At 34.8% G+C, this 25,239-nt stretch overlaps 1 protein-coding gene across 3 annotated transcripts in view; it reads left to right on the forward strand.

Annotated features, from left to right (window-relative positions):
- LOC149792894 (uncharacterized) overlaps positions 1–23,749 on the forward strand; it is a 118,902-nt gene extending 95,153 nt beyond the window's left edge. Inside the window, exons 6-10 of one of the 3 annotated variants that reach the window (XM_089966704.1) lie at positions 12,598–12,670; positions 13,852–14,163; positions 20,675–20,756; positions 21,206–21,529; positions 22,213–23,749. In XM_089966704.1, the coding sequence (XP_089822830.1) occupies positions 14,065–14,163; positions 20,675–20,756; positions 21,206–21,529; positions 22,213–22,427 (720 nt within the window). In that variant the 5' untranslated portion in view covers positions 12,598–12,670; positions 13,852–14,064 and the 3' untranslated portion in view covers positions 22,428–23,749. Of the gene's footprint in view, positions 1–12,597; positions 12,671–13,851; positions 14,164–17,416; positions 17,683–19,385; positions 20,243–20,674; positions 20,757–21,205; positions 21,530–22,212 lie in introns of those variants that run through there. The other 2 variants (XM_089966709.1, XM_089966710.1) reach the window with 2 other exon arrangements.
- The last annotated feature ends 1,490 nt before the right edge of the window (positions 23,750–25,239 follow it).

The following is a 25,239-nucleotide window of genomic DNA, read 5'->3' on the forward strand; positions in this document are numbered from 1 at the left end:
AACGTCACAATGTTATACTCATACAAAATTCATTAGCAGTATCACATGATAACCTATGTTCAAGGATAATCAATAGATGTATGGATTGCTGATGTATGGATTGCTGATGTATTGAATTCTGAATAGATCTAACTATTTGAGGTTTTGTAAATATTCGCTTTATATACTATCCTGGAATCCAGATGCAAATGTAACCTCAAACTGAGTCAGTTGTCAGTCTTACTGGAACTACAGCAATATGCGAATTTGACAGGATACGGCAGGGTTTTTGGACAACAGGTGCCATGAAAAGCCGATCCGCCATGTAATACCTCAGCTGCTTTTAATAATGGAAATCCTAAACAACTTTTAAATCAAACGTTGTTGTTGTTGATATAGGGTTTAACGCCATTTCTCAGCACACCATAGGCCATACATGGCGGCCAGTATTAATGTTGGAGGAAGAACCCGGGAAAACCTCCGGAAAGAACCACCGACCCACGAGAAGCTACTGGCAAGCTTTCTCATATACCCACATTGGCTGAATCTGAGACTCGTACCCACGCAGACAGACATGAGATGGCAGTGATCCGTAACGGAGAGCGCTTTAGACCATTCGGCCACTCGGGGCCCCTATATCAAACGTGAGACAACAGAATTTCAGTATATATAAATATATTGAAATATTGAAATATCCTTAGCCCGAAACAATTAGCCAACTACTAATAGTAAACGTCACGGAGTGAAGTGTTGGTGAGTTTCCATGATGCCATGGTTCACTAGTAGTAAATTCAGACCAAAAGCGAATAACTGCTTCTGAGTAAGATAGTCCATATTAAAATCTAATGGTGTACATTGTTGATGTGACTGCAGTGGCAGTATTTACGGTAAATTACACAACGGAATTAATATGAAGGAACTCGGCAGATTCCGTTTATGTCGCCATTGTGGCAAATGTGATGCAGTTATATTGGTGAAATGTGCCTGGAAAGCATACATTGACTGGCCAATGGAGGCGGAGTTAAAATAGTTCCCAGGGTTAGGGGATACTCGTATAGTTTCTATGGCTTGAACGGCTGGCGGTACGGAAACTTGATGAAGAGAAACCATGCAGATGTGCGATTGATATATATTTGGCAGGTTGTTTAATATGTGGTCTTGCATTAATTAGAGTAAAATTTAGGTATAAAACGGACACGTTGGGCTTTCTAATTTACAACTGAAACTGTGTCGAAGACTTTGGAAATTTGGGGTTAACTTATGACTTCTAGCGAGAATCGTGCCAGGGTTTGACAACCGCTCGGTCAAGTAAAGACCCATGGCTTGTATATATATGCTCCAATATTAGATATGACTGCCGTTTCCTACACTTTGAAAGTGTGAAACCATTTCAATCCAGTAATGCGCACAATTGATCCATGTTTGAAACAAAGCTTTCTCGCCTAAAGTGCATTGAATCGGTTACAAGTACTGGTCGCGTGCCTTAGTAATTGACTAAAATACTAAAACTAAAAATACCTTAGCATGTGCGGCGTTTGTATTGCTGATGTCAATATTTAGAAGTTACCTGTGGACAGAATCGTCTTTCCATCTCAGTTTGCATGGGTTTTGGATTGATTCCAAACGCAAGACATAACGTTACCTTTGAAAAATATTTGTAAAGGTAATTAATTTTACGATTGACGGAACAATAATGCCGCAAAAGCAGTTGAAACAAATGCTTGAATATATTGTTATCTACTGTTCAAGCGACATTTGTTTTCATACAATCGGACATAATAGCTAAAACAACTGGATAACTGTTACATTATTTAGGTCAAACAAATATGATAAATCATAAATCCTTACACAATACGCAAAACAAATATGTGTACAAAACATAGGGACCTAAGCTAAATGTTTGATTTTGATTTTTCAGCAGCTAAGATTGCAATTTTTATTTTATTTCTTGCAACTCACGCGTGCTGTGTAGAATTGCAAACAAGAAATGTTATTTATCATTATTATATAGATTTATTACTCCACAGTTACAAGATGACCTTGTGCTATACATAGTAACAAAAGATTAAATAAATCTACTTCATAACGGACCTACGAACATATCACTAGACATATCCCTGGGTGGGCCACCCAGCTAACGGCTTTGGCAACAAATTAATTTTGACGCTCTAACTTTAGAACCCGCAGACTATCCAGTACACAAGTCTGTATTTGCGTTCATGTTTAAAGGGTCACCCATAGGTACAGATAAATCCCGGCCAACATAATTATTAATACAATCGTTTATGGCGTCAGATTTGGATATAAATTTTATTGTCACCCATAATCGACAGACGTATTACGATATCATATTTTTTATCTTTCCCTTGTTTTGTCGGGCTATATTTTCTTGTAAGTGCATCACTGAAGCATCTATATGATGTTTTCTCATTGGTCAGTCGTAGGGATGGCTATGCCCGTGATTCTTTTTGTCGCCATGTTGTTACCAGCTTTGGCCAACGTACAGTGATTTGCTACTGAAAATACTTTATCGCGATCGTTTTCACTCAGCCATTATTTTTTGTTTTTGAGCTACGTCCGTGTTGTCGGCGTAATGTTAGGTGTTGCTTCCTGGTCGTCGATGTTTCCTTTCCAGGTCTGTGTCTTTACCATCGGCGTAACTATTTGCATCTGACCCTTGGCGATCAACATGCTGTGGCGACATTTTCGAATCCAATGGGGTTGGCAACGTTGCGGAGTGAACACCACAATTATATTTTAATATGCAACCCATCGTACGAGTACTGTTGACTTACGTCAGGTCGCTTTTGGTGGCATACTTGGCGACGTCTGCGGGAGCTCTGAGTGCCACCTTGTTCTGCGAGGGCCAGACGATGTAAACCGGCATGTCGCAGATGGTCTCACCTGATTTTTTAGCTCTAGAAGAACTAGCAGTTTACCGACAGTGTCGCATCCGACAGCGCACCGGGCATCTGATCCCGTCCCACCGCTTTCAAATTTTTTTTTTTTTTTCTGAACAGGAAGCGATGTTAGAGGCTCTGGATGGAGTAATAGGCCGTACAAGCCTGTAAGTAGTACAGTCGTCCACTCGTTTCCCGATGAAACAATATGTGAGCGCGACGGTTTGTGAACTTACGTGACTAACGATACTGGCCTCATGATCGCTGAGATCTGAAGGCGCGCAGCTCTCCTTGCAAAAGTCCCTCCGGTGTCTGGTGAGCTTCAACAGGTTGAAGTTGGAGTGTTACCTCGTCACCACGGCCGCGTGCATTGGACAACTGAATCTTTTCTTGACCTGTGACTGACGTATTAACCACAATCGCAAGGGAAGAAAAGCAGCTAACAGTGGAAAAAATGTACTTTTTATGTTTTGCCTTAAGGTCAGCGATGAAAAAATTAAAGTCACGCAGCACTTGTCCTGCGCTTATTCTTCGTCACCCAAACGTGAACTGGCGAGATAGTGGGCCTTTTGGGAATAGGCAAGTTTATCCTGTTGCCCCTCGGTGAGGAATACAAGTTGTTCTCTACATGGTATAGACAAGTTTATTGCGCTGCCCCACGGTGAGGAACACAAGTTGTTCTCCATGTGGTATGGCCTGTATGTGCATATGAATTAATCTTTGATTTGTGTGATCAGACCTTAAAGTGCGTTACCAGGGCGGGGTGGTCCAGAATGAAGCAGTACAATGGTATTCTCTGGTAAAGTCCTTCTGGCTAATTGGAATCTCGAGTCCACGTTTTAATCGCAACGTGTGAAGTTTTGGATCTGGCTGTAAGTGCGACTCACTAGTTGGTCGCGTAGTCCAGAACGATGTTTTTTTCTGCTGGGTCCTGGTGGCTTCTGTGACGTATGCTCTATTCCCTGTTACCATAATTGTCGAACACCATCATGTTGCACTCCTGTCTTTTTTCCCTGAAAGTTAAAAAGAAAACTTGTCTTTATGTTGCTATGTTCTATATCTAGCGTTTATCTGCTTTGCTGGGTGTCGGTGGTCGTCACGACGTGGAAGAACAGGGTGCTGCGTTCTCCTCGAATGAAGTTAATTATCTTGGCTAGCACTTTCTGCGCCGCTGTCATTGCCTGCATACATTGGACGAACGTCGAGAGCGTGACCTTGACCATGGCAGAAGCATTCGAAAGGATGTTGAACTCATATTCAGTGTGTTAAAGAGTTAGGGAAAACAGTGCTACTCGCGCAGAATATGGTCCTGCATGCATCCAATTGCATTAGAAACTAAATATATGAGTAAGCAGATTGACTTAGGAATACTAGCTACGAAGCTATAATTTTCCATGTGCGAATATTAAGTTGATGTTAGCAGTGACAAAGTCCAATACCAGGCATGTGTCGATAGCGGATTCGATTGCGGAGTTAGTTAAGTACATTATATTGCAAGGATCATCATCGGCATAATTTACAAACATCTTCGTCGGTCCCAGATGCAGACGTAGTCGTCGCTGTAGAGGGCCAAAGAAGGTCGTGACAATGCCTACGTGATAGAGACATGCCTACTAAAAGATGGTTTTGAATAAAGTAGTGGACGTTATCAAACAGTGTCATAAGATAGCTTGCGTAATAATCGCGACTCATTAAGACGCCGTTAATAACACACACACACACACAGACACATATATAATTTATGTCGACATATCCAATGTCATAAATGCATAAAAATATCGGGGCCCCGAGAGGCCGAGTGGTTTAAAGCGCTCTCCGTTACGGATCACTACTATTTCACCTCTTTCTGCGTATGTTCGAGTCTCAGATTCGGCCAATGTGGGTATGTGAGAAAGCTTGACAGTAGGTTCTCGAGGGTCGGCGGTTCTTTCCGGTGATTTTCCGGATTCTTCCTCCATCATTAATACTGGTCGCCATGTATAGTCTATCGTGTGCTGAAAAATTGCGTTAAACCCTACAACAACAACAACAACATACAAATATCTTGCTATCGTGTACATATGTTTATCTGGTGGTAATATTAATAATACTGTGGATAATAGTCAGCAACGCTAGCACACATAAATCAAAATGGCTGTCAAAGCACTCAATAGAATCAATTTGCAAATTAATTCAGTCTTTGCTGCGAATGTTTAAATTACTTAACTCTCCATAAACTGGTACGTGTATTTTCATGATATCTACAATAATTCTAAATTAATATACTGTAGCCATGTACTAGTGTAAATTAATATACTGTATCCATGTTCAAGTGTAAATTAATATACTGTATTCATGTTCTGGTGTAAATTAATTTACTGTATCCATGTACTAGTGTAAATTAATATACTGTATCCATGTTCTAGTGTAAATTAATTTACTGGATCCATGTACTAGTGTAAATTAATATACTGGATCCATGTACTAGTGTAAATTAATATGCTGCATCCATGTACTAGTGTAAATTAATATACTGGACCCATGTACTAGTGTAAATTAGTACTAGTGTAAATTAATATACTGGACCCATGTACTAGTGTAAATTAATATACTGTAGCCATGTACTAGTGTAAATTAATATACTGTAACCATGTACTAGTGTAAATTAATATACTGTATCCATGTACTAGTGTAAATTAATATCCTGTAGCCATGTACTAGTGTAAATTAATATACTGTATCCATGTGCTAGTGTAAATTAATATAATGTATCCATGTGCTAGTGTAAATTAATATACTGTATCCATGTACTAGTGTAAATTAATATACTGTATCCATGTACTAGTGTAAATTAATATACTGGATCCATGTACTAGTGTAAATTAATTTACTGTATCCATGTTCTAGTGTAAATTAATTTACTGTATCCATGTACTAGTGTAAATTAATATACTGGATCCATGTACTAGTGTAAATTAATATGCTGTATCCATGTACTAGTGTGAATTAATATGCTGTATCCATGTACTAGTGTAAATTAATATACTGGATCCATGTACTAGTGTAAATTAATATACTGTATCCATGTTCTAGTGTAAATTAATATACTGGATCTATGTACTAGTGTAAATTAATATACTGTATCCATGTACTAGTGTAAATTAATATGCTGTATCCATGTACTAGTGTAAATTAATATAATGTATCCATGTGCTAGTGTAAATTAATATACTCTATCCATGTACTAGTGTAAATTAATATACTGTATCCATGTACTAGTGTAAATTAATATACTGTATCCATGTACTTTTGTAAATTAATATACTGTATCCATGTTCTAGTGTAAATTAATATACTGGATCCATGTACTAGTGTAAATTAATATACTGGATCCATGTACTAGTGTAAATTAATATACTGTATCCATGTACTAGTGTAAATTAATATACTGTATCCATGTACTTTTGTAAATTAATATACTGTATCCATGTACTAGTGTAAATTAATATACTGGATCCATGTACTAGTGTAAATTAATATACTGGATCCATGTACTAGTGTAAATTAATATACTGTATCCATGTACTAGTGTAAATTAATATACTGTGTCCATGTACTAGTGTAAATTAATATACTGTATCCATGTACTAGTGTAAATTAATATGCTGTATCCATGTACTAGTGTAAATTAATATGCTGTATCCATGTACTAGTGTAAATTAATATACTGTATCCATGTACTAGTGTAAATTAATATACTGTATCCATGTACTAGTGTGACAGAATCTTCTTATCGATAAAGACCTTTATTTTGATTGTGTTCCTAAGCTTAGTGGGGTCTGAAACTAAATTATTGAATTATGTTTATGTGTCTTGTTGTTTTGTGTGAAAATGGACGGGGGTTACATAAAAATTAATTAATACATATGTGAGATTAGTTTTTGTATTTGGTGTGTTTGAAAGCAAACTAGTAGATGCCCAGAATGGTATCGGGAGGCAAAAGTTTTCGATCTTCATGTGACATCAGAAAAATTTAGCTCTTCGAAGCCCGTGAACCGCTTGGCATTATATACCGAAAGTCTAGGAAGTTGAATGAAATGTTTGAAGTTCTACAGTGTTGATCATTTTGCTGCAAGTGTAAAACAAAATTGATATATAGAAGTCAACATATAGCATTCATACTGGCGGTGATGAGTTTCCATTATTGCCTTAATATTTCTCTTGAGAACTAACTTTTCGGATCCCACTCGCTTCTTCCCCCATCACTCATTCTATCATCCCTTTCTATAAGACATATTAATGTATTCCTATACCTTTTTAGCGTATAGTCATATGGAATTTGATACTCAGTCAGAATGACTATTGGTATTGGTATCCTTTCAATGTATGTTTACTTTTGATAAACTGGCAGTTTAACCATATATTACTATAGATCGAGTGATAGTAGCATGCACGTATGATTAGTTTGGGATAAGAACGACTTTGTTCGCCAATACCAAGCCAATACCACGAAAGAACGTATTTCTGAGTGAACAATGTAGCTGAAAACATTCTCCTACGAGATCAAATATCAATGCCTTCTTTGTAGACCTATGCTTGTTTAATTGCTTAGCGTACATGAAGATTTATAATTCTTTGTAGACTATTATATCACACAAACCGTCAAAATTTGTTTCAAAATCGTGTCGTTCAAAATATAGGAAGTAATATCTATTGTTGAAACAAGCCGAGTAATATAGTGTAATTCATGAACTAGGTCTTAAAGTATGGAACAGAAAGCAAGGAAAACAAACAATGTTACGTAAATCCAACCAGCAAAATATTTATCTACAACACAAAGTGAACATTCAATGCATACTTACATTATAGCAAATTAAATCCTAAACACTAATAAATATTGTATCACTAGTCAAACAAAAAAGTTGTCAATGAATTTAAATAGTCTTGCCTGTCATCAAATAACGCAATGATGGAATCCAAGATGCTTTGGAATGAGTTCACAATAGCACAAAGTAATATAGTATAGATCCAAAGGTAAATGCTTAATTCCAATGAAAAGCTTAAACAAATCTTTTTGAACTATATTTGAATACCACTGAAAATTCTGATCAAAACACCGATTCACAGAAACTTGCCTACGCCAAGTATAATTATAGAAATCTGTTGATTTTAAATTACCACACCTTTTATTAAATAAATATGCCATAGTTCGCGGTATAGTTAGAGATAACTATTAAAACATATTCAAAAGATATAAAACACGACATATAATATATTTTGAAATTAAGTCTCAATTCATTGACAAGAAATTACTAGACAATTCGATGTCAGACTATCTCGCGCAATCTTTATTCAGAACAAAACGCCTATCGGAATAGACCTTGCAACTTATGCAATGAACTGTTGTAATGTTTCAATGAACATATTAGTTTCATGTACTCGGAATTGATAATCGATGACTAGTGAGGAGAATGGGGTTTATAATTTAAAGAAAACTCTTTCCCTTTGTATTCATTTTCGGCGTCGAAGCATGTTTAATCGGAGTATATATATATATATATATATATATATATATATATATATATATATATATATATATATATATATAGTTACAAATCTCTAGGCTATTTCAAAAAGTAACAGAAAGGAGTGAAGACAACAAGCTTAGTAAAGTTTAACAAATAATTTATCATTTTTTCACTACTAGTTAAGTGGCAATTGAGAAAAAGAACTTACGGTTTTACAAATTAAATCCAAAAATAATTAAAGAATTATAAAATAGAAGTCCTTGTAATAAAAGTCCTGAATGAAACTGAGATCGAATCCCGATGAAATCCAAAATGAAAGATGATGACCTCTCTTGTAGCCTGTGAGGTGTTATTATGACAAAAGTTCCTTGTTGAACCACATAAACTATTATTCCAGTTTTTAATTCAGTATAAATTCCAATAAATATTTTGATCCAATAATTTTGTAGGAGCACTTATGTATTTCCAGGGAAAACTTTCACTTGAAATACAATAAAATAAAATTTGGATTCAAAATGGTTACAGCATATATTTGGAGCCCGACTAAACAATCTCTATAAAGAGAACAGTTATACCCAAGTTTAAGACGCAAAACAGATTTCCGGATGTGGGTCATACTTCTAAACAATTTGGATGTTTGTAACAATGAACACGTGTTATTTGTCACGTACTCCAGGTATGGAGTTGATACCACTTAATGAATCTTACTCTGAGAACGAATAAAACATTTTTTTAAAAGAAAGTTGTTTACCAAAAATATCACTAATTCTGATTCAAGATCAGAAACTAGTTACAGTGTAAGCATTATTAGGCTTTAATCAATAGCAGTCAGGTCAAACAGAACTGAACTGAATTTTCGGACAAGGTCAAATCCATCAAATAGAGTTACATTAAATAGCATGTAATGGTATGCAACAATTAGAACTAACAAATAAACAAGTAAATTAAATTAAATCAAATATACATAACACTTCTCCCATAAAAGAGAAAGAAAGATTTATATAATAAAGCTTTCTTTTTACCGTATGTCAATCATACATATGGCTTATAAAAATTAACATCAGCAGAAATCTTATGAATGATACAAACTATATATGAAATAAAATTTATATACACGGGAAAGTGCATCTGCGATTAAGTTATATTTTCCCTTGATGGGCCTGATGTTAAAATTATATTCTTTTAACAACAAACTCCACCTTAGTAATGTCTGATTTTTACTGTTCATCTTGCCAATGAAGGCGAAGGGGTTGTGATCACGAAACACAATAATCAGAGAAGGAGCTGAACTAATATAAAATTTTAAATGTTGTAACGCCAATATCAAAGCCAAACGTTTCTTCTCGATTGTTGAATGATTTGTTTGGCGCTTTTTATATTCTTTAGAAAATTAGCACAATGGATGATCAACACCATTTTTTTCTTCTTGAATCAATACTTCTTCAAACCCAACATCACATAAATCAACAGACAGTTTTAAATGACTGATTGAAATTTGGAGCTGTAAGAACTGGTGCACTCTTAAGTATAGCGTTTAACTTATCAAAAGCCTCCTGACATTTTTCAGTCCAACGAAACTTCATTTTCTTGCTCAATAACTTTGTCAGGCGTTCAGCAATAATTGAAAATTTTTAACACAATTTGATAAATGAATTATCAAACTTGCATCAGTGAGTCTGTCAAAGAATTTCTGAATTGTTGCTAAATGTTCTGTCTAGGTGTCACTGTAGATGATGAAATCATCGATGTAAGCAAAGCAATTATCTAGACTTTGTCATTTCCGTCAGTGGTATTTGCCGACATTATTTTAGAAGGTCCAGTTCGGTGACATACTTTGCATTTCTGAACTTATCAATGCAGTCATCGATTCTTTGTAACGGAAATGAATCTGTTTTAGTCACACTGTTCACCTTGCTATAATCAGTTTACGTACGGAAAGGTTTATCTGGTTTCAGAAAAAGTATACATGGTGAACTTCAATCACTTTTACTGGGCTCTATGAAATCATTCTCCAATAAATACTGAATTTCTTTTCTCAAGCATTCCTGTTTGAAAGTGTTCATCTGTACAGGTGTTGTTTCACAGGCTTGGAATTTACAATTTCAACATCATGGTAGATTTTGTGTGTTCTTGTGAGAACATCTGGAAATAAGTGCCCATATTCAAATAATAACTGTTTAAGTTCATTCCCTTCTTGCTGTTGCAAATGTGGAAGTTTATGGTCAAGATTATTCATAATTTCTGAATTCCAAAGATCTGTTACTCCAAAATCAGTAGAGTCCTATTGCATTCATTCGCCTAAATCCTCACTGAGTGGGACAGGTGCAGCTAAATTAATTGCATGAACCACCTGACCAGCTATTTCAATATACTCCTTTAACATATATCTCTCTGATCATACTCGTACTCGTCTAATTTATTTACATCCCAGGAGTACTGAATTGTAGTTTGGACAATATTATCAATAACTCAGTATACTTAAACACGATTGCGCACTTGGTACCAAACTCAACCACCCCACTAGTATTCATAATTATCACAAAGTCTCTGTACTTAAACAATTTGATAGGTATATATTCAAGTAATACTTTATTGAAAAATTCGCAATGAGTACGCTGTGCATATCTATGGTACCATTGGATTTACGAGTTTATGAACCATGTTTACCTATGTGTTAAAATCATGTTATCCTTGACTATCTACATTATAATTTTCATTTTGATATTATCGTTAATAACTCAATCTATTGGACGAAATCGATTGGTGGCAAGCTCATTTACTCCACTCGTTTCAGTGCCCACATGCTAATAGAATCCTAAAACAATTAAAACAGGTCAATAACATAGTTCTGAACGAATTCGTCGCTTTTCAGAGAGTTGCGGCTCTCTGGTCTCAATCCGAATAATGAAAAACCGCGAAAAACCAAAAGGTTTAGTAAAATTCAATACATTAGGTTTTTTTTCCCCTTGAATGCAAAGTGAAAGTTTAAAAAAGAATTTGTATTGGGAATTAAAACACAGATAGTCCTAAATATCTTGTCAAAAGCAAAGAGTATCCCGAATTGATTTCAGTGGTGTTCTGAATGATTTTCAAAACTTTGAATGTGCTAATATATCAAAGGCCTTAAAGATTGTTGATCCGCAAATAATCATGATACATCACAATGAGATAATGTAAAAGGAGTCCAAATGAATTTACACTAATCCTAATACAGCCAATTAGACCGAAAGTATAAATGAGAACTTTATAACTACAATGAATAGTTTAAATAAATACATTCTCTTAAATTAAAAATGAACAGAACTAAAGGTCTGCTTAAGATGTTAATATATGAATGCCTAATAATATTATAAACAATATCAATATAGATATACAAGATAAAATTAGAGGAGCAAGAGGAGGTTCTAACTTTATTTTCAAAACATTTTACGTTGTCTACCGCTCCGGTGGCCTAGAGGTTAATGCGAGAGGTTGCGGGTTCGATCCCCGGCTGAGTCATACAAAAGATTTATACAAATGGTACTAACAGCTGCCTCACTAAGCGCTCAACATTCTGAGGTTAGTTTTAGGACTGGTCGGCCTGTTGTCAGGATAATATGGCTGGGTGGGACATGACGCTACATGTCTGCGGCATGATGCCCAGGTGCATCACTATAAGCTGCCACACTGCAGACATCGTAGCGATATGACTGAACAATTGTTAAAGCTACATTAAAAGTTAAAATCACACACACACACACACACACACACGTCTGCAAGATCAGGTCATTTGATACAATTTTAATCAGGTACATGGTAATATCTGATAGATCAATGGCCTGAACTAAACATCCAAGAAAACATAGATACGAAGCTTTACAAAATAATAATCTTAATATATATGGACAAAGGTCAATCATACAATAAAAATTAAATAATTATAACACCAGATATATCTTTGAGTAATACTTTGTTGAAGAACTCCGTTATCTATAAACTATCTACGCAGGTAATAAAAGCCTTAACATATTTAAGTGATAAATAGTATACAGACAACACATTCCTTGTTTTACTATTTTAGAGGCGTATAATTGATTTCATCGGGGGGGGGGGCGGTTATCATGTAGTTGTCATACAATATGTTCTTGCATATTGTCTACTACGCTTTCGATTTTATAAGTATATTATAAAGACTATCAACTCTTATTGCAATCGCTGATTCTATTTTTCAGGCAATGACTGTTAAGGGAGTTAACATTTTTCTGTTGGTATTAGCTTTCGGATGTGGAGCTTACACTGTGCAAGGTAAATACACCATATATTCATTGCATAAAAAGCAAAAATCCACAGTTGAAATCTCAAGGTTTTATGATAGGTTATTAACCTATCTTTCTTTCTTTTTTATAATTTGTTTTGCGACGTATTTTTAAAGTGGTGGTATTCCAAAGGAAAGCAAGACATTCCAATTTGTTGGCACTACAGAGCAATGTGTGCTTATGTAGGGTATATCATGTGTCTTTAAATCAGTACATTAACAAAACCGATATTCTTGGAAGTAGAATTGGCCTATAAAACATACTCTGTTCCACCAACAAATTGTATCCTAATGACAACAGCAACGACTAATAGAGAACTACAACTGATCAAATTTTAATGGAAATTAATACAAATCAAAATATTTTCTTTCGTGCAACAATTGTTGCGAGACGCGAAGCGAACTTCAAGGACGACGCGTTTTTCCTTCCCATTGCCATGTCGAATAGCCTGACTGTAGTTTTGGAGGGAAAAACAATAAAAGTATCACAAAGTTATCGACAACTAGACCATATTTACTTATGTACGCAAGAGGTCTCATACCGAGCGAGTTAGCGTGGATTGATAGTCCGCGTTTTTTTTCCCATTTCCACAGACTCCCTTACATCACCGTTATCAAATGAAATGTTCCTAAATTCGTTTACACTACATCATTTTTTTCTCCAATAACCCAAAGGCAATTTATCACAAAATTCTAGTTGCACGCTTGCATGGTTCTTCTCGTTTCCTTTTTTTTTTTTTTTTGTAGTCTTCTTGTGTACCCTTGTCCAATACGAATCTTAGTATATCAATCCAAACAATCCAAAACACGAACCAAACACCTACTTCAAACAATTATTCATATCCGAGATTATTCAACACGTATACATAAAACTGACTATAGCATTCCCTAAGAAATTAGGAAGGGTCCAGTACTCAAATAAAAAATTCTGTTAAAAAGTCTCGCGAATGTTGTACATTATTATGTCTGGTCATAGAAGTTGCGAAATATCATCCCAACTCCGACATCCAACAATCTACAAAAAATGCTAATCATTAAAATCTAACAAAAGCTATAATCACAGAAGGAGATGCAAATAGCATATACCCATGCTTTATTCCAGTATAATTTATTATGAATTCTAATGATATTTAATATATAAGACGATTGATAAATAACGGTTTTATTTCAGGTGTTGAATGTCACATTGCTAAAGAGCCTATCATCTTCATTGGTGGTACTACAGATTCAGTGATTTTTTTATGTGGAACTGTTCTCGAATGAGTCTTTGCAAAGCCTAATAAGACGGCAGATATATAACCAGCGTCAAAGGACGGAAGTTATACGTCATACAGTAGTTACATGGGAAGAGTTCAGTTTTTTGGAAGATTTGGGATATTAGTCCATGATATTTCAAGAAACGATTCCGGCCACTACAGTGCTGTCATTCTTCTTGAGGACAGCCTTCAGGATCACTTACTATGTCACCCGACCTATCTTCCGGGTGAGTAAAGTGATAGATATTCCTATTACGTAGTTATTAAATATTACAAATTTGAAAAAAAAATAAACAATCATACTTCTTTGACAAATTTGTGTAAAAACAAATGTGCAAGTCTTCTATAGTTATGTTGCATAGGTGATACACATAGTTGGAACAGTGTTCCAAACGTTATACGGAAATGGAATTACGTAAGTTATGCACTGATGTAATCAAATTATTCTGCTAATTAAGGGAGAACTGCATTACACACACGCCATTGTTCTTTACTGTATGAGGGCACTGAACAATAAAATCAGATACAAAACATAAATGAAAAATATAAGCATTTTTATCAAAAACGACGCGTGACCTTTGATATTTGCAAACCACGCGTGACCTTTGATATTTGCAAAACACACGTGACCTTTGATATTTGCATTCATTTATGGAAATTATATTTGTCTCACAGAAATTGAGACCAAATGTTTTCTCTACTTTTCACTCCTTTGCCATTTAGGTATATACAGATACTAAAATTGTCTTTTGAAAAATAAGTAATTCCATGTTCGGAGATACAGTTATGTTCAGTCTAGTAGCTCCATTGCACACCTAAGGGAATAATTTAGTCTCTAAGGTTCACAATTTTATGTATTGCAATACACTTAGGCATATCTTAGCTTGTTAAAAGATATAATCATTATCGAAATTTAAAAAAATGATAATATCCTTTCTCACATGAAGGTTTTGCCGGAGCAATGCTCAGGATTCAGAGCGGGGACAGCTCCACAGTCTGCCATGAGCGAATACTCTTCACCCAGTGGCCAACAAAGGCCGACTAAGCTGGGAATAATTTTTATATGTGGGCGTCTGCCACTGACATTTATTGTTGGAACTGGTGTAATTTTGTTGTGCTTTTGTCGTAGACGACACAACGCCAACCACACTGAAAACGAAGGCGTGTCACCCGAACAAATTCAAATGCTTCAAAGGCCAACTAAGCTGGAAATAGGATTGGTATGTGGGCTTCTGCCACTGACAGTTATTATTGGACTTTGTGCAATTGTGTTGCTTTTTGTCGTAGACGACACAACGCCAACTACACTGGAAATGAAGGCGTGTCACCCGAACAAACTCAAATGCTTCAAGCTCCAATTTAGTGGTGTGTTGATAGGAGACTTTGTTTTAAATATAATCAGTGGATTGCACGGTTTTCATATGGAGAACATTAACATGAGATCAACAAGAACACGTTTCACATTTCGTCCGATACTAATGAACTTTATACATGATTTTAGCGGAAGGAATTGTATCATGGTGAATAAAATTAGTTTGATCAAATGTGACATATCCTTATATTTAGATTATTGAAAAATAAAATATATTGCATCCAATCGTTTAAATATCGGTTTCAGTAATTGATACTCAGTATGTTTTGATAGTTTTTCACTGTCACATTTTAGGTATATGAATAATTTCTTTATTTATAATTCTGTTCAATATTTACAATAATGATGTGTTGGGTGTACCATCATTTCTAGGTGGTGTCATTCGTAATTAGTAACTGAATTCTGATATGTAGGCAGTACATAGCTTTTCCTAAAATTAAGCACTGCAAGTGACAGCCATTGAAAATAGTCAGTCAAATTAGGGATACTATTTATATGAAGTTGTGGTTGTTGTTGTGATTTGGACTGTTAACGTAGCTTTAACAATTTTCCAGTATTATCGCTACGATGTCTGCAATGTGACGGTTTATAGTGATGTCTAGCACTGGGGCATCATGCCGCAGACATGTAGCATGATGTCCCACCCAGTCACATTATCCTGACACCGGGCCGACCAGTCCTAACACTAACCTCTTAATGCTGAGCGCCAAGCGAGGTAGCTTTATATGAAATAATAGATTATTCATTATTACGCTGAACGATGTAGCAATATTCCTCACTGCGACCCTGACCGGATAATTACAACTGTAATAAAAGACTAAAAAATACAAAATAATTTGAATGAATAATTCATGGGTAAATATTTTGATTTGTAAACTTTGTTTATTAAGATGTGAAACAATTTAATACATGTGGTAATGTGTATGTATTTAAACTATGCAAGTCAGAGTAAGTGTTAGCAATGCTTAATATTGTATACTTCGACGTTCTATAGTACTGGTATCGATACTTACGAACATAATTTATCTGGTACAGGAATACTGTTGCTCCTGTTTTCTATTCGACTTTTGTTTCTAGAATTATACAGATGGCTTATAGTTTATATATTAAATGTTTTTTTGCTGCATTTTCATCTATTAGAAGTAATTATACAGGATTTAGGGTATCCTCAATATTCGACTGATGAGTGTAAACAAAGCGTAAAGTACACATACATTTACAACCCTACTGGAGTTGTGGGAAAGAAGATGTGATTAAATTCCTCACACAGCTTTTTTTAGACTGTTGTTTCGAAGTATGTCGTGACGTAGGTATGTATGTACCCTGTATGTAGATGATTGTATTACTGGATGTACGAAATCGAAGGAAAGCTGGAAAGATGTTTGTGCATAGTTACATAGGTTGGTACGTAATTATTTCAAGCGATCTCTGTGTCGTGTCATTGAGATTATTTCCGCGTCAGAATGTATTGAACGGTGTGATCAAATGGAACGGAATGCCCAATATTTCAATAACTAAAATAAATCTATTTCGATGTATTGTCAATTTTATCAGTTTTGACATCTCTGCAAGCTTTGCAAACGACTATAATGTAAGTCCCAACATGAAATTTTAATTAGCTTCTATCATGTTTGTATGGTAGATTACATTTACTTTCTCTTCACCAACTTCAATCTTAGAACCACATATTCTGCACAGAACCTCTAAAAATTGATGTGGACATTTGCAACTGTTAAATGCAATGTACATTAACATTATAAAAACTGCATGTAAATAGATGTATTTGCATTGTAATAATGAATGGCTGAATCCTGTACGATTTATCTACCTTGAATGCTGCCATTACATTTGTAGAAAAAAATAATCAACAAAAAAGAAAACCCAGATCTCTATATTTCACACAGAAGGAGAGGAAGATCCTCCGAAAAAGAAATGTACATGCACCTAACGGATAGTAACTTTCGAAATATAATACAAATAGTTGTTTATAATTAATGACAATCCACACGTCCACGTCTGTTGTGTAAATTATAAAATAGTGAGACATTTAGAGTCATGATCAGAATTACAGAATAACAAATAATTCCAGATTTCAAAGTGGATTGGTTTACAAAGGTTCGTGATAATTAAGTATAAAACTTTCAAGATTCCATACGTTAAATATTAACATGTGTTCTTGACTTACACAGATTAGTACTTTTTGTAGGAAACTCCATATTCTTCGATGACTCATGACATTTCCAACAAAAATTACATATTTTCAAAGTCCTTTATAAAAGCCAGCTGTATTAACTTTTTGGGAAGAATGATTTAGGATATGTATATATTTCCTTCACATGTTGCCTGATTAAACTGAAGATCACCTCTTTTGCAGGTAAGTACTTATGTTCGTATATCTTTTAAATCTCAGGTAGTGTTAATTTTTCATCACATATCCGTTGTAACAAACAATGTCGAATTTTTCTACCATTACTATGTTTCGTACATCATGGTGACGATGAACAATCATTAAAAGACGTGCTGGGAGATATGTAATGTTGATTCTCTGTTTTGACCGTTTTCATAAATTTCTAGTCGTTCAGCAGAGAAATTCATGGTAGTTTATTACCTAAAATGTTTTACACAGCATTGATATCAAAAGAATAACCAATTCAAGACTGCAGTTTGGTATAACGAAATCAGCGTGGTACTTGTGTCGGGCCCACGTCATCGACTGTGTACAAAGTAGCGCATTTTAGCCAGGTCAAGGTCACTTCAATTATGGTCAGCTCTTGCTCCATCGATATTCTTAATGTTGAGACGATTAGGAGCGCCCGCGGAATTTTTTTTTTTGGCGGGGGGTGGGTGAATGGGGGGACAGACATGTGGTGGACAGCTATTCAGTTTTACGGATGTAGGCCAAAACATGCTCATAGGTGAAATCGGGGGGAAGGAGACACATTTCCCTTATGTGCGGGCGCCCATTGAGTCGATAGAATCGTGTAGCAGACAAATGAGTTACATGCTAAGTTATACGTTTGCAAATATATTTTTGAGGTTCGTGACTAGCCAAAGCATTTATCCATTTTTAGCTATTGACACCGGGTATGCAAATTTCGACTTTCTTTTACCACTATATCCCCTCTTAAGACACATGCATATCTGACAGATGTAATTTATATGTTAAACGGCCCGTACCACAGTATATATACATTTGTTTTACATGCACTGATCATGTTTTATACCTACTACCAAATCTGATGACGAGATACACAAGGATCGTCCCACCCCCCTCTGTGTGTAGATTAAAATGTTGCTCCCATTGTTGATATGTGTAACTTTTTACCCATAAATATTTACTGTATGCGATTGCTATTGTTTATGCGAGTTCATTATAGTTTCAATTCATGTGAGAAAAAAGTTGCAAATATTCATGACCCAGAAATTTGTACAGCTCATTCATTATATGGGATTAACGTATTTTTCTCAAGATCAGCCTGCACAACAGGAGACAGAGACACATACCCTAACAAAAGATTTAGGTTGATATAATCAATAACACTATTCTAACAATAAAATTATGCCTTAAGAAGTTGGAATGTGTTTGAACTTTAAAATCAGTAATATTTATAAGATCAGTGTTATTAATTCGAACACATTATTGTGTCTCGTTAATTTAATTTTCGTCAATCAGTGTTTGATGTTTAATTACTGTAATCGTTTAACATCTGCTGTGATGAGTTGTGTTTAATTTGTAGACAAAAGTGGCAAGAATGCGAATTACTGATATTGTGAACTATCCTATTACAGTTCGTATAATCAAATTCATTACTACAATAATGGGGGGCCCCTAGTGGCCGAGTGGTCTAAAGCGCTCACCGTTACCGATCACCTTTGTCCAAGACTCGGCTAGCGTGGGTACGTGGGAAAGCCTGCCAGTAGCTTCTCGTGGGTCGGTGGTTCTTCCCTGGGTTTTCCAGGGTTCTTCCTCCACCAGTTATACTGGTCACCATGTATAGCCTATCTTGTGCTGAAAAATGGTGTCAAACCCTAGAACAACAACAACAACAACAACTACAATAACGCCGAAAACATTTCAAATATATTTTACCCATCTCTACAGTAAGTAAATATGAGAAGCATGTTCTATCATTATGCATGAAATTTAGTATACCTATTCCTACACTGAAGATAAACACACAAATCGAGCAGTACACCGTGTCCTATCAAATCCAGCTTGTCACATTTTTTGTAAACCTGCCGAGTAAACTACCAGTTAACAGAGAAATCTATCATTTCCCTTATTTAACTGATTTACTATAAATATGATTAAACTTATTTTTGAAACAATCATCAGTAGCTAGTCCTTGTCTAACCTTTGCATACTCTTCTGTCACGTGATTGTTTTGTTTATCTGATAAATGTAGCTTGCGCACAACATAGAAAATATTTAGCATGTATACTCTTCACGCAGTTGATAAAATTGGAAATTTCATTTGAACTAGCTACTGGACAAGTGCAGCATGTCCCTTACATTCACGCGTTTACTACGTGCCTATTAATTATACCTGTCGTACAGGTAGTTATGAATAGCTGGTTACAATGGATCTGGAAATGTTATTCACTAATGACGACTTACTGACATTTCCAAAGTTTTCAGTACAGGACTGCTTGTTAGAGTATGAATCATATGTTGACTTTAGGGAAAATAACCATCCCACTCAATGTGTTTTTCTCTAAGGAAAAACCTACCCCACTCATGTGTGTTTCTTTGGGGGAAATGCCTATCTCACTCATTTGTCTTTCTCTACGGAAAACCCTATCTCACTCATCTGTTTTTCTCTAGTGAACTACCTAATAATAAAATTGATACCAATCAGGCAAATGTTCTAAGGATCGTTATATACTCTTCCTAAAGGTACAAAAACGAGGAGGCTTGTTTTTAATACATCTCTGTAAGTATTAATCAACGTCTAAAAGATTTAGGCTTAATGTAGTGTTCATAAAAGAATATGTTCAAGAAGTATTTACGTCGTTCCAATATTTTCGTTATAAATTATATATTTTGGCTTCAAAGGGTTGCGATAATTTAAAGACGAGTACACATTTTAAATACTGAAATTGAATTTGATTTACATTGTTATTTTTTCTACACCGCATATATAATTACGATATAAATGTCACACACTGATAATGTATTCAATAAAGTATGATGCGCACGTTATTCAAATTGTTATAGTATATATCGTAAATTTGCATTTTGCAAAGCAACATTTCTAATTTAAATTTCCAAAATAAAATATAGAGTTCGTAATACGTATATTTTATGCAGTAATTCGATTTTTTTATAATTTTTTTTTCTTTTCTTATTGTTTAATGTTTTTCAGATCATGGCTACTTACAGAATTCGTTTTCTACCTACCATATTACTTACTCTCGGACTGATCATATCATTAAACACTGTACAAGGTAATTACACGTTTGCAATTTATTACACAACAGGTAAAATCAGGGGTTGGAAATATAACAGCTGTATAATGTATTTTACACATAAGCAATCTGCCTACCTCTGTTCGTCAGTCATAGTTCGGAATAAATAATATTTTTCCAACGAAAACACACCAATGTTTTTTGCTACAGAAAGATCTTGTAGTTTGCGGAGACCTTGAGTTAGGGAACTTAGATTGGATCACCTAATCATTTGTGTATGTATTCCATTTAATTAATAACATCATGTTAGGTACGTAATTTCTTTCATAGAAGGATCCATTATAGAGAGACAACTAATTATGTCTGACTGTGTTCAAATTTATTCTTTAAAAAGCTAACTTTTTGAGGACTAGATTCCTGGGTTTTGTTGTTAATTGATGTTAACTGATGTTAATTAATCAGTATTAATCAATAATGACAATTTACAGGTTTGGAATGCTATGTTGCTATGAAGCCAAACAGTTTTATTGACGACAATGCGCATTCGGTCAACTTTACGTGGAACTGTACACTGATGTCAAATGAAACTATACGAAGTGTGATGTGGTCAAAGGAAGGTACGTGTATCGCCAAGGTCATTGCAGGAGTCTTTACACCATGTGAAAATTACGTGGGAAGAGTTGAGATGCTTGGAACATTTGGGATATCACTGCATCATATATCAAGACATGACTCCGGACACTACAAAATCGTCATTCTTCTGAAAGAGAACTTTACAGAATGTTCACGTTGCCCATCGATCTACATGCTGGGTGAGTGAAGTGCACGAAAACGTAGTTATTTAGCTAATATAAATCTTGGAAAGACTTATTCTACTATCCTAAATGTGCAACAACGGAAGCTTTAGAAGTTTGCTACAGCTGTTTCCTATAGCTCATGTAGAGAGTAAAAACCAACTTTATAAAACTGTATGAAAACTTAAGTACACATTGTTCCGATTCTATCTTATCATACATTTACGTGAACCGTATATATTCTTATCCATTTTCCTATTATTTATCTTCTCCACCCACCTTCCGCCTCGTAAATACTAAGAGATTATAAAAATGCAAATTTTAACTTCAAACAATTAATTAAACAAGCCATACAAATTTGCATCATTCACTGGAACATACATTTATTTCACGAAATGTGAAACTAAAAGTTGCTGTACTTGTATATATTTGTACGTTAGTGTAAGACCTTGCACATCAAATATACATTAACTTATATTTATTTAGATAACTGGACACACTGTTAGTAGATACATATATAGTTAATCATATATATATATATATATATATATATATATATATATATATATATATATATATATATATATATATATATATATATATATATATATAATACGTTATGCTGTATTCTATTGAGCAAACAGATGTCATCATTATTAATAGAACATCTTTTTCATAATATAATTTTTTTTACATTTAAGTTTTGATGCAACAGCACCACGAGGCGAATGCCCAGCCATGGGAAGGAGGTCCGAGTAAATTAAACATAGGGCTGATTTGTGGATTTGTTTCGGTAACAATTATTGGACTCTTCCTAGGTTTATTGTGGTTCTATCGCAGAAGATCTGGCACCAGGCAGACCGGAAATGAACCGACGTATCCTGATGAAAGGGAAATGTTGCAAGTTCCAACTTAAAGGGAGTAAAACAATTGTAGATAATGCACTTTGGATAACTGGTGTTTTCTAAAGGACACGTGAATATTGGGCCTGCACATATCTTTCATAGCCCGTTGCTTGTAAATAAATGCATACACTAGCTGACTCCACGTAAAATCCAAAATGAAAGGAACCCAGAACACACATAGGCTTTTCTGTGAATTTGTAGTATCCATATCATTATATCTAATGTACAAAAGCGACCGTATCAATAAATAATAGGCTGTACTCAACTATAGGCCTACAAGAGAATTTTATATTTACTACGTTTGCAGATAGTCTGATGAACACTGGCATAGTACCTTATTTCCTAAGTTACAGTTAATGTATGGGAAATTTATAACAACTCTGTCTGTAAATTGTTTGAATGACAGTTGTACTTCATTCCATAGTAATAACATTCATATGGATGTGTCATCTAGAGAGGATAATGTAACCATTCTACGTAACTTCGTATGTGTCATCTAGAGAGGATAATGTAACCATTCTACATAACTTTGTATGTGTCATCTAGAGAGGTTAATGCAACCATTCTACATAACTTTGTATGTGTCATTTAGAATTGGTTATATAATGATTTTATTTTATTTTAGATGTGCCATCATTTAAAGATGGGATGAAATTTTGAAATGTAGGTCTTAGCCATTTCTCTTTTCTTCCTGAGGTAAACAATCCAATAATAAAAGCAAAAAAAGGTTAAATAGTTGATTTAATATATCTGAGCTGCATAGTACTATGCTTATTATTTATGTATCAATCCGACTTCTACATACACATGGGTAGTATTTATCTGGTATAGAAATCATAATTCTGTAGTTGTGCTATTCTTGCTTTGTTTATATAATCACATTGGTATCTGAGTTATCTGCGTACATTTGAATTAATTTTATTTTCATTTACATCTCTGAGGAACATGTTACACAGTATCTACAGTTATCTAACGATGGACATCATAAATACCTAAAAAAACATAAATGGATATATGAATATATCGATAGATCGATTGATCGATCCATCGATCGAGAGAATCAATCAAGATTACCACGACCGAGATAATTATCCATCTTTATCTAAATTAGACACTGAATTAGTGAATAGTATCGTACATATTGTAAGTTTATTTGTGTAGAATGCAATACACTTAATTAAGGCCTGTTTTGATTATACCTGCATTTTTAATTACATTGGTTTCCAAATTCGCCTATAGCTCCAAAACACGCTGTATTTATAAGCTGACAACATTTGTGGCACACGATCGTTAGCGATATTACTGAAATCTTGGATATAAATGTTGAAAGAATTGTTCAAATGGATTTCGTTTTGTGTCGGTGGTTCTAAGAGACATTATTTTAAATAATTAAATCGTGTGTCAGAAAATATTTCACACCGTCTCGTCTAAACTGCCATGGAGTAATAATAAAAGAAAAAAAGTCCATATTGAAACCCTGAAGATGTAAATAGACAGAGCTTATCTAATCTTGTTACTAAATCCTCTGCATTACTTCTTTGGATTTTGTATGTGATTCCTTCATGCTTTCCGCAAGCAAATACTATTCACAACAAAATGTGATACAGCGACTTTAAGATAAATAGATATAGAAGCAAAGATTTACGCATGCGAAACAGATAAACCAAGACATACATATATCGACTGCTTCCACACCAGACTATATTGAACGACAGCACACAATTTAGTTAAGTAGTTTTACTTTAAGTTAATGATAGTTGCAATAATGGGTATTGGCAATCGAGAAAATTTCAATATTATCAAATTATAGCCAAGATTTTATTGGAACAACCGTCGACAATGCAGAATTTTTAAAATACCATTATAGATGGAGCATCGGTTGGAAACATTCCGTAAGTATGGCGCTCAGTGTTTGGTTTTAAATCCTTCGTATAACACTGCACTCATTGCTTGACGGCTACTAATACATATTCCTGATTATGAACTTTCGTGATTGTCCATCAAAATAGTCGACGCCTGATTTTCCTAGAAGACGGCAATTACCAACCATTTTGCAACAGGACAGTTTGACAACTTTCTTACACGACAAGCCTGAGGTCGATGTACACATACGTTCTAAGTGATCTCCCGGTTCTTGATATTTGAGCCGAGAGGACCAAATACCTTGCACTTACATTGCCCCATGAGTTTGGCTCCATTCCTTTCTGTAAAAAAAAAAAAAAAAAAAACCTGTGTGTAATCAATTCTTGCTTGGTTTTATTTGGTTTTGTTTGGTTTGGTTATTTATTGCACAGCAACACATTTACTTGTGCCTGGTTTCATTTGGTTTATTTTGGTGCTTTACCGCACATCAACACAGCCGTTGTTGCTTGTCTTGATTGAGTGCTTTACGGCACATTGAGATATTCGCGTGTTGCTTTGTTTCGTTTGATGGTTGACATCACAGCAGCACATTCGCCCATTGTTGTTTATGACTAATGATCCACACATTTAAAGATAAGTTTTATTAAAATAATTATCCACACCTTTAAAGGTAAGTTCTTTTGCTCTCCGTTAAATCTCTGTTAATATTCATTTTTCATGACATAGCCGTCATAAAAATAGCAAAATTTCTATCACCAATATGTTCCCTACATCACGGAGTCAAAGAACAAAGATAAAAGGATATGTCTTATTTATGGCTTTGGAATGTACCTAATGGTCATCTCGGTTTTTCAGTAAGTCATCTGTGTTAAATAGTATCACGTACATTAGATTTGTATGCAACGGCATTATTATCAAAAGATTACGTAATTCAAGTTTGCATCTTCATATATGAATTTG

Source organism: Sinohyriopsis cumingii, chromosome 8, assembly GCF_028554795.1.
Source record: "Sinohyriopsis cumingii isolate HCF-2022 chromosome 8, ASM2855479v2, whole genome shotgun sequence".
Lineage (NCBI taxonomy): Eukaryota > Metazoa > Mollusca > Bivalvia > Unionida > Unionidae > Sinohyriopsis > Sinohyriopsis cumingii.